Source organism: Daphnia magna, linkage group LG10 (genome assembly GCF_020631705.1).
Source record: "Daphnia magna isolate NIES linkage group LG10, ASM2063170v1.1, whole genome shotgun sequence".
In the NCBI taxonomy this organism is placed as follows: domain Eukaryota; kingdom Metazoa; phylum Arthropoda; class Branchiopoda; order Diplostraca; family Daphniidae; genus Daphnia; species Daphnia magna.
Window position 1 is genome coordinate 7980817 of NC_059191.1, and position 11245 is coordinate 7992061.

The 11245-nt window shown below is 38.8% G+C and overlaps 1 protein-coding gene across 20 annotated transcripts; it reads right to left on the minus strand.

Moving 5' to 3' along the window:
* Window positions 1-100: 100 nt before the first annotated feature.
* Window positions 101-11238, minus strand: LOC116932137 (tetratricopeptide repeat protein 17). 20 transcript variants are annotated; one of them, XM_045179774.1, is made up of 22 exons: window positions 11061-11238; window positions 9957-10717; window positions 9725-9844; window positions 9490-9656; window positions 8994-9417; window positions 8823-8937; window positions 8580-8765; window positions 8100-8519; window positions 7833-8040; window positions 7614-7764; window positions 7312-7549; window positions 7080-7237; window positions 6829-6934; window positions 6627-6764; window positions 6359-6422; window positions 5743-6272; window positions 5249-5688; window positions 4358-4492; window positions 3946-4260; window positions 2492-3886; window positions 1588-1828; window positions 101-1504 (listed from the first exon to the last, which is right to left on the minus strand). In XM_045179774.1, the coding sequence occupies exons 1-14, from the start codon at window positions 11172-11174 to the stop codon at window positions 6633-6635; spliced, it is 3300 nt and encodes a 1099-aa protein (XP_045035709.1). In that variant the 5' UTR covers window positions 11175-11238; the 3' UTR covers window positions 101-1504; window positions 1588-1828; window positions 2492-3886; window positions 3946-4260; window positions 4358-4492; window positions 5249-5688; window positions 5743-6272; window positions 6359-6422; window positions 6627-6632. The 20 variants fall into 20 exon arrangements, with proteins under 20 accessions (XP_045035709.1, XP_045035702.1, XP_045035697.1 ...); XM_045179767.1 differs by having other exon boundaries at window positions 5743-5814; window positions 5873-6272; window positions 6359-6764; window positions 11061-11237; XM_045179762.1 differs by having other exon boundaries at window positions 5743-5820; window positions 5873-6272; window positions 6359-6764; window positions 11061-11237.
* Window positions 11239-11245: the final 7 nt, after the last annotated feature.

An 11245-nucleotide genomic window follows, 5' to 3' on the forward strand; every position in this document is an offset into this window, starting at 1 on the left:
GCAAAACTAAAACTCTTTCACCCACAGAAACTAAAGCTAAAACAATGTTCCAAAATTACATCTCGGCTAGCCATATTTTATTCAATCTAACGCACACATCTCTCTAGCAAAGTCGTGTATTTTACTCTAAGCACTGAATACCAAGCTCCTACCAAATGGAATCTGCGACCTCGCTTTTGTTTGTTTTCTTCAGATCGACATTCATGATTTTTCCATTGATACGCCCAACGTGCTACCGACATAGAAATATGCTGAAACGGAAGCAGAAACACAGATGCCGGTGCGACTGTTAAAGACAACAGGTATCCCATCTAGTCCAAATCATCTCCTCTCACCGATGGAGAGCTCTTTCTTCCACTAAGTGTGGTCTTCCACCGCAGCATGTGTTGAGTAGTTGGACATCACGAAGCTTCATCGTAACAAATTTACTGTCATCTGCAAACAATTCTTTCGTTAATTGGCAATACAATTTAGCCTAAAGAAATGTCGAATGCAATTCATTCGCCGTTTCTCCGTGAGAGTGAATAGTCTATGCTATCTTCTGCATACATCTGGTCCTGAAAAGCAGTGTAGACTCAAAATGAAACCCGAAGTGTTTTTAAATTAATTACTCGCATTCGAGAAACTGAATTATTATAGGATGGATTTGACTCGAGTAAATAGATTTAACCAAAGTGAAACAAGTACAAGTTGTTGTAAAAATAGGGATAGAACCTAGGTGCCAAACCCCACTAACAGATATTGCGGAGCCATCAGTCGGAGAAAAAGTCGCAAACGATGTAAAAATCAGCTAAGACACTAATGTTTTTGTTAGGGACGACTAAGTATTGACCGGATTGGATAAAACTCGAATAGATTCAAAGATACCCCCAATGAGTTCACTACCCAGTCAGGGAAATTCTTAAGCGCTGAATTAAAGCGAACAGGAATGAGCTGATTACGTGACCAAACTTTAAACGATTAGAAGATCGCGATATTGCTAGATCAAAACTACGGGCGTTCAATGGAAAAAGCGAGACTGCCTTGCTATTAACAAAGCAAAACATATTTTTAGGATGAGAGACAGCTCTAGCCAAGAAATGGGCTTACAATGAGTTAAGGAAGAAAATGAAGACTAGGTTGTTAGCTGTAAAAACGACCCAATGAAATAAATCGGATTCATCCTGAACAGCGAAAATTTCTGAAGATATCGTCCCATCAATGACAGATTCGCGGAAAATCTTTCCCATGCCAGTTACAAAACGAGTTTGGATTCTGAGCAACTTATACAAAACTCTATGTCAATCTAGGTGGCAATACGCGGCTTAATCGATTTTCTACTCGGAAAACGAATCAAGTACAAGTTGGAGTGGAAAGATGTGATGGGTTACATTATCACCAGAGAAATCGACGAATAATACCGTAGCTGCCCGATACAAGTTTTTGATAAACCTGAAAAATCATGGCTCCAAACTTCAGTGTTGGCTGGTGTCAATGCCTTTCACATTCATGGGCCTGAGGGGTTCTATAAAAAAAGAACGTTTACATTCTTTAACCCAAGCGATGTAGCTCTGAAACGTTTTGCATGGCGAACATTTGTCAACTTACTACACTTCGATTCAAGGGGAAATATGCAAGGAGGCAGTTTTAGCGAAAAGAATTGCAGATAATGCATTTCTGATACCTAGAACTTCTGGTACTGTAAAAGTGAACAGACATCCTGTTCCACGCCACCTTACGAGCATAATTTCACTGCCTTTCGCTACTCCAGTTGGCGTGTCACGCTTGGTTTATTATGCAGCTTCTGGCCATTTTCATATTTCATCTTTTGTCTATCAGTTTCCACCACCTGAAAATTTAAAGTACCTTTTTTTAGTTGTTCCAACTGATAATTAAAAACAAAACTTATGGGCTGATATGCTAAACAAAATTTACCAGCAAAACATATTGTTAATTGATAATCTTATTTTTTACCATTAATTTTTTTTACAACAAGATTTGCATAGAACAATGATCCAACTTGACACTGGTACCAATCATTCAAGAACATTTTTATCTGATTCCCCCCTCCCCCTTCCTAGAAATTAGCAAGCACATTGGTGAAGAACTTCCAACAAATCTGGTGGGGAAACAGCAGACGAGCAAAGCAAAATATTAACACCAAAGGACCACATGGCTGCCCAAAGGTTGACTTGATTGTCCAACACATTTAAAATATGAACAATTATTCAACAGTAAGACAAGCATTAAAATATTTGAAACAAGAAGAAGAAATTAAGAACAAGAAATTCTAATTAAAGTTGAATATTCACAGTTCTTATCGAGATCAAAATACAGTTGCAAACCCATTGCAAAATGTGTTCATTGATCAAGATATGGAATTGTCAATACATCTTTGAAAAAAAAAAAAACCTATTGTAAAAAGGAAAATAGTTTGGTTAAGAAGATAGGAATAAGATTGTGATAGTTATCAAACAACTCCACCAAAATGTTAATAGAGCTAACGAAATACCTGAACAACTTTCTCAGAGAGATCCAACAGTCATAATGGCGTGGGATATACATAAAAATGGTTTTTTCTGCAACGTTGCCTATTCGTAGACAAAAGAGACAATATTTAGAAAAATGAATTAAAATTTTAAAAATTAAAAAATTTATATATATAAATAAAAACTGTAGATATTTTGGACCGAGAATCATTGAAAACCCCGAAAAATTCTTAACTGTATAAGTTGTAAACTTCCTCTATATATCAGTAGGGAAATGAAAAAAAAAGTTAAAGTTCCGAAAAGCGACGATGCGACACCAAACGGCAAAGGACGCACATGTCTTTTCCCAATCCTCTCAGCCTCATGGCGGCAATCGTAGTCTTCTACTTCGTAGTCTATGATAGAAATATGGGATGCTAAAGATGCTTTTTTTTATTATTCTTACTGCTCCATGGTTTTCCTTGCTTCTACAGAAGGTCACTCCTGATGGAAAGCATTTCCTTCAAAGTAAAATTAAATGAAGAAAAGACGCTAAAAAGAGGAAGTCATTTTATGGATTATGACGTCATTGATTTATGACGCAAACGCATAGATTCAAAAAGTTGTAACGTCCATTCTTGATGTTTATTTCTTGTTGGAATGATTTGAGAAATTATTTTTTGCCTTCGTCGGAATTGCTTGATAAATTTAAATGTTTTAGTTATCCTTCCGACCCTCTACAAGTCCAACACGAAAGAAAACTACAATTTTAAAAATGCTTAATTTATTTGCTAAGTTTAAATTTGAAAAATATTTAAAATTTCTAGCGTCTGTCTACTTAGAGGGACTAGTATGTATACTAAGTCTATAAATTTAACCCACGCAGGTAAATAGTTCATCTCTTTTTGGCTACATTGACTGAATGCCGTTGCCTAGCGACTCACACGAGGAATGGAGATCTCACAACGTCATAAAGGTCTTTGGACGCAGGCGTCCGGGTGGATCTCAGTGACGTAAGCTGATGTCACTCATCTTCCCAGTCCCAATATATATCTACACCGCGGAGCCTGCAGATGGCAAACAACATCCACCGCTCCATCCTTATTGGCTAGTTTTTTTTCTTCTCTCTGATCCTTTCAATGGAATTTTTTTAGCCCATCGTGTAGTGAAGTGTTCAATTAATTCACGAAATACACAACCTCGTCGTTGCGGTACAGAGCAGATGAAAAATAGCTCGCTTTCATTTAAATCTTACTATACCTTGGATCAACCTTAAAATTATTGTTTGCAGTGAAGCGAGTGATGTAGTAAGTATTATTCTCGTGTCCATTTCAATCAGCATGATAATCAACTTACCAAGATAAATTCCAGGATCGCGAATGGATTACGAGTGACTACAGTTGTCAATGCCACAGTGTGTTTTTCCATTAATCTCAGTTCTGAAATCAAAGTAAAAGCTATTAGTTAAGTTTAAAACGTGTATACATCTATTATCTACCATTCAAAGAAAGTCGACTACAGACACCAGAAATTATGTACAGCTCTAAGTTGTTGTAGCATTTTATCCTCGATGAAACTCGGCTCCAAAATCCATTTGCGGGGGCGGGGGCATAAACAGGAAACTCAAGAAGATATATTTTCCCCTTAACTCGCCCATCACGAGGTTCGATCCCTGCTATCCATTGATCTCATTCATTCAAAGTATCACGTGACGTTGGCACGATGCGGAGACAGCAGTCTCTAAGGAAGCTATGACGTCACCCTCTGCCCTTCCAAAATAGCTTATCGATCTCGTTTTGTAATGGACCTACATCTATTTATATTTGACAATTTTAGGAATATCATTTCTGATCTTTGAAAAGGGGGCCTCAACTAAAATAATAAAGTGGTAGGTTATTTGCGTCACTTACAGGCAATCGAAAATCTGTTTGCTGTTTCCGTCGTTCAATCGAGTTAGGAACGGTCACGTAGAATACGGGAACCTATCGGGATGCGACGCAGACGTAGGGCTTCTAGATTGTCTTTTCCAGATACACGAATATGACCTGAAAAACGACAAAAGAAACAGTTGAAATTCGACTTAAAATTAGGGTAAAAGACGAAAAGATCCCAGTTGTAGTGCTACGTTTCTTCGGAAAACAAAGAAATTAAAAAAGTGAAGAGGGAGGCCCCACGACCGTAGCACCTTTCTTCCTATTTTATGAATGAAACCTTACGAGTGCTTTGCTGATAATACTTGTTAGTTTGCCCAAATATCAAAGAGGAAGCAAATGTAAAACTTACATATTCCTTTCTTTTTGCTTTGGCCGTCAGCCAAAGTGTTTGTAAAAATTCTGCTTGATAACAATCCTGAGCGCGTGGACTCACGCCAACCTTTCACATTTCGTCGAGTACTGCATTTCGTTTTTTCGTATGCGGAATGAAACTGATCAAGCTATAAAGATGGATATGTTATTACGAGACATCGTAATTAAAAAAATTAAATTAAAAAAAAAAAAAAAAATGAGAACTGGTAAGTGCTGGCGGAGTGGAATTTCACGTTAACCCTCCCGGAAGTGGTCGCTTCCTCTTTCGAGGATTAGTATGGCTGTCACCATTTGCCTTTCGAATTCTATGCTATGTCCAAAAAAATTTGTGTTTTCTAAGTATAAGAACTTCAAAATAAGACTTTCTGAGTTCCTGTCATTCGAGCAAACTGTCTTAAAAACCTATGCCGTCAGATCTGAAACTCGACCGTTACTGAAAATTCTACAGACAAAGGCAGAACAACGGAAAGTTTTAATCCAATATTAAAAACTCACCTAGATGGAATGACTGCTGTTCAAGCTATTCCGGGAGGCGCTAGGCTTCTACGTCAATATTCCTGTCATAGGGAATCCTTCAATCCCCGTGTAGTTTTTTTTTTCTTTTTTCTTTTTTGTTGAAAATATGGTAGATGTATGGATAGACCGGATAGAAACAGCCCAATGGGGGTGCAGCCGTCGCTTCTTTCCACCCGTTCTGCAATCCCTCCCACCTATTGAAGGTTTTCATTTGCGTCAAAAAAACTGAAGCAAAGCTCGTAAGGTGATGGCATTGTAGAGCATCAAGCCGCACACAGCCGTTAAATAGCCGGTTGCGACAGCCAAGTGTATGCATCTTCCCTTCAACCGAGCAGCCGAGCAGGTCAACTCTGCCACTTTCTCCGAGTACGTCCAGCACGTTTGAAGCCAGTCGGTCGGAGGTACACCCATTCAGGATTCTAGTTTGGATTTGAAATATTGACTTTTTAGTTTTTATTATTTTTAACTTTTACCTTATTTATCGTGCGATATAATTCTTGATTCTAGATTTCTTTCTATCTGACCCATCCATGTTGGTTAGTAATCTGATGCTGAAAAGTAAAATTTATTTGAGATGAAAAATAACTCTCTCTATATCTTAACCTAAATTCAAAAGTCGCTGTCAGTCTTCCGGCGGATGGAAACCTTATTCGGCTTCCTCAATACATTTCCACTCCTGTCCCTCTATAAGAAACCAGCAGACTCTCCGAGGATTGTGAGCAAAGAAACGAAGGTTTGCTGTGCATTTAAGGTTATTTGAGTCGCTGATCAGGTTACACAGCCTCGTCATCCAGGTGCTCATGAGAGACAGAAGGGGAGGGACGAAAATTCCGGGCTAAGGTCCACAAGTTCTCATTTGTACCATAACCTTGGCTAGTTCCAGTCGACTTTTAAGCCATTCCCCTTGATCACAATCTTCCTATTGTACCGCAGCTGCTGAACACTGCCCAAGATTGGCGTGAACAATTCTAACGGAAGGCAACTCTTGTGCGTGTGACAGCGGCTATGGTATTCAGGAAATATCTTCGATCAATTTTTAAGCATATTCTTCTTGTTTTATTGGCAATTAATGTAAGTATACATTTTTACATCTTGTCTGTTGTTTTGCTTCCTCTGTGTTGAGTCATACATTTATCTTGCCGCCATTAATTTCCTGAAAACGAATTGATTCTTTCTTTAAAAAGTCTCAAATTACAACTTAGTTAACGGAGTGTAAAGAGGTGTGCAATTTCGGTTATCCGTGGGGCCTCAGTTGAGATTTCAAAAGTAACAGTAAAAAAACAACGTGTTCACAAAACGCAATTTGGCAGTGGAAACTATATGGTTAATATAATAGATACCCATTTTAGAATAATACCGGTTTTTAGACTACAGAATGCTGTTCCAATAAAAGTTGTTTGCACTGGAGTTCGATCAGTTGTTGCCTTGCCGGCTCAAAGCTTGGTTGTAGAGCCAATGTTGACTGATAAAAAGACAATGCTCTGGCAACATCACCCTGCACCATAAACAATTCCAGTGTTAGTCAGCTAGAATCTATTAAATCGGAGCGAAGAACTAACCCGAGCTGCGTGGATGTTGGCCGCTGTAAAGTGAATAACCACAAATGTCGGTGAGATTTCCAACGCCATGTAGGCCGCCACCAAGGCGTCATTGTGTAAACCAGATCTGCATTTCAAAAATTCAAATAACAAATAAAATTTGGTTGGTTTTATAACTTATTTTTCTTCTTGTTCTTTTGTTAATGTTTTTTTTTTGTTTCTTTGATAAAATAATCTACTTATTCGGTAAGAATACGAAGTCCGTGGTATACCTATGAAGAATGTTGGCTAAACTGGTTAAGGGAATATCTTTGAAATCGTACGGCGCGTGATGCAGGGCAATTCGAAGGCAATCAATGGCATTTTTTACATGACCTTTAACTCGCCAGTAGAGAGACGCAGCTGTGGTCAATACCCAAGATGTTGCATTCTAAAAAAATTATATATATATATATATATACTGTTCAATCGATATGTCACAAGCTGATAAACTTGGTTCCCTACGTTTTTTAGAGCGTAGGTCAAATAGCGCGCCACTTCTTCCGAATCGATTCTCTCTTTGTCAAATATTAGGGCATTCAGGGCTTCTTCTAGGGCGCTCTCAGCCCGGTAGTCAATTTTATCACGATGTCGAACGCCAGTAAGATGATCAAATGTCGCCATAGTGACGGGAAAAGAGGCATTACAAACAGGCTCTACAAGGGCTTTAGAGGGCACGCTTTTTGGCAACATGCTTTTAAAACTAAAAAGAACAAAACATTTCAGTTAAATCATAATGAAAACCTGCAGGGATCAGTATGCATTACTCAATGTTTTTGGCTGCAACGCTTAGCCAGGTGGAGGTAAACTGCGATCGAAGACGTATACGATGCCCCTGACATTGCTGTAGTGTGAGAGGCAGAGGAGGTAGTACTTTTCCCATTCGTAACAGTCCTTCAGGTAGAGATTCTTCCTGCACTGTATTAAGCAGAATGAATGAAATAGATGGCTTAAAAAAAAAAAAAAAAGGATAAATATTGTTATACAGAGCTCGAAGTTTATGAATTTCTGTTCATTGACAATCGAGTCGATTAAGAAATCATCGTCCGTATCTGCTATGGCGGCTACTTCCAAACTAGCTGGGTTGGATGTATGACCCTGAACTTCCGCTTCGCAATTGCTCTCCGATTCCTCGTTTTCTTCCGTCTTGCTACAGCGCAGAACTGTCCTATACGTTGTGTCTGAACCTAAATCCTGCAGGAAAATTGCCATAACATATGTTCATAAATCCAAAAATATTGATTAAATGTTACTGTATTTACTCCTTGGCATTGCAGGTGCTGGGCGGTTTCTTTTTCGACTGCGTGACACGCTGCCATTAACCTGTAATGCTCAATTTCTGGGGCAGAATCCGGATCAATTTTAAGAGCGCGGTCAAAATGCTTAACGGCAACTGAGTGGTTGTTGAAATGTAGATGGAGTAGACCCAATAAGTAGTTTGTCTTTGGCTCTCGGCTGTTTGTTTGGTAGGCAGCGGATGCTAAAGATAATGCGTCGTTCACTTGACCCATTTTCAACAACAGACCAGCTAAATTGGTAAGCGGAATATGGCGTTGCTGCTCTGGCACGGAATTCAGGGCTTGGCGGAAACATTCGATGCCATTAGACGCTCTTCCATGGCCGCGCCAATACAGAGCTGCCAGCGTATGCAGAAGCCATGAAGGGCCAATTTTCTGCAGCAATAAAAATAGCTCATTGAGAGAGAGTACTTGGATAAAGAGAAATTAGCTAACATTTCGTAGTGCTGTAAGGATACGCTGTCCCACTTGTGCCAGCGCTGCTGTCGACTGAATATCGTCGTCACCATCTTTAATCAACATTTGATCCACGTCACTCCTAGCGTAACTGAGCAGATGTCGCTGAATTATCACGTCTCTCAACCGTTTTTTGTGCTCATTGCGAGACTTGATCGATGACATCTTTTAATTGAGAATTAACTAAGTTATTTATCGAATTTGAAAGAATGTAACAATCACCTCATCGTAGGGTAGTAATTTCAACGGATGTTTCTCACAAATGGGCGGATACCAAGGTAAAGGGTGATCCTCATCTATGCGAAGACCAATCCGTTCGTTAAGTAAACTCACAACACTGTCGAAATGGATAAATTGAGAATGTCTCTTAGAGCAAGCGTTAGTGTAAAGTACTCTAATCCAGTAGATTCCGGCAGCAGCAATACAGTTGGCATATGGTCAATTTTGGGTAAGCTGAGTGACGGGCAGCGTTGCAACTCGGATTCAGTAAGCGGACGAGGCATCGTTTCCATTTCATCCAAATCACTGCGATCAAACTGAAATGATGTAGATCTCCCTGATCTTACGGAAGAAGACGCTACAGGACCAGCGCCAGTTAAAGACGGGTTTAGTTCGCCTGTAAGTGATGACTGATTGGCTATACTACGCAAGCTAAGAAGATCGACAATCTTGTCAGTTTGCGTCTGAAAGTCGACCAGACGGTTACGTAAATCCATCATTGCTGAGCCCCAAGTCTCTAAAGTCGACATGTCCGTTTTAATATTGCATTGAAAAAACATGAATCCATCTTCTTCATACTGTTCACAGTCCTGCACAGCTGTGAATAATATAATGAATTTAGATTTTAAAAAGCTAGATTGAAAACACGAATGAAAAATTATCTATTTACGTGGAGGAGATTTCGTAGTACGGAAACGAAATTCTTGGTATTCTAGTTGACTGCGAAGTCGTTGTCCGACTGTGGCTTGAGCACTCACTATCTTTTCTTGCAGCTGGTTCCATTCCTCGAACTTGCGTTGCTGTTCCTTTAATTCTGTTAATGTATGCTGTAAAACGCTAAAAAACAAAATTCATGTTCGTATAGAAAATGAAGAACTGCCTCTTCATGACTAATGTGAGCTAACTTATGCTGGGTTTCTAGGGCTTTTTCCAATTTGGATAAGCACTGGATGCCGTGCATTTTTCTGATAGCCATTTTGAGATCAGGTTTCAGCTTCAAAACATTTTCGTAGCAAAGAACCGACCTAAGAATTATAAATTGTTTTAGGTTTATGCGATAACTACCTTCAACGTAAATCATTTTTAATGTTCAAATAAATTGAGAATTTTTTCACTTAAATAGATATGAAAACACACCTGTTCAAATCACCTATGAGGGCATAGCTGTTCGCAAGCGTGTAATGCGCAATTGGATCACTTGGGTTGTGATCAACAGCTGCATGCAGTACGATAATTCCATCTTCTTGCTGATGACTGTGGGTCAAAATGTTACCCATGTTGACTAAAGCTATAGTTTTCATCTCCTTCGTGCTAAACAGAAGAGCTCTTCGGCTACACTCAAGCGCCTGGGCAGCATTTCCGACAATGCGGTAGTACAGAGTGGCAAGATTAAACGATAACCATGAGGTACTATTCCTTTGTAAACTGAAAACAATCCAATTGGCAAAAGATTTGAGATCCATATTGGCTGGGATGAATTTCTCCAAACTTGCTTCCGGTTCCATTGTCAGGCCTAACCGGCTTTGTAATCCTGTCAAATGTTCAAAAGTGCACATGGAGAAATCCAATGGAGGTTTGGAGCAATCTGGTTCCAAATTGCCAACCTCAGTTAACAGCATGTCATTGTTAAAGTTGATATTGTATAATTCAAAATCAGAGTGAGTTGATTCGAAAATTGCCATTGAGGTGACTTTTCGTCCCACTTTTAAGCAATCTGGGTCTGTAGCATAAAGCTTTTCTTCAATGAGTGCTCCACTATCTTTATCTTCACGATGTTCAAATTCAACTTTCTTCTGAAAAAGCTCTTCACGTAAGAGTTCGGCTCTGGCTGTACGATCTTCTTGAGCTAAAAGAGCCATTAAGTCATGTGACTTCTCCAGTTGAAATATTGAATCCATCTAGATGAAAGAAGGCAATAAAATTTACTGCAACAAGTGCTTTTGCAGAGAAACATTATATTTTTTTATTCAATTTCTAAGTATGTTGATTTAAATGTATGTACTGCAAATATACATGTGTCAAATGGTGTTTTTTTATTCAATACCTTTAACCTTTACCAATTAGATCTTTAGATTTATATATACTCGGAAGTCGTAACGGAAAACCTATTAAGCATTTTTTTCCCGTTTACGATTAAACGTTTGAAATAAGTTCCACACTGAACATTTTTATAAATCAGTAATGTTTCTTAGAAGAAACTGTAAATCTCCTCAGGATGTAAAACGATGAAATTTTTTTTACCTGGGGAGTAATTCGTCCATTTTGCGTGACGACCCAATGTGTAGTTGCCCATATCAATGGTAAAAACCAAATTACTTTGATTATTAAAATAGTGAACATAATGTCAGCGCGCATTCGGCACAATGACCAATGGTATCATCGAAAGGTGGTACAAAACAAATTATAAAAATGAATTCGTAATGTTT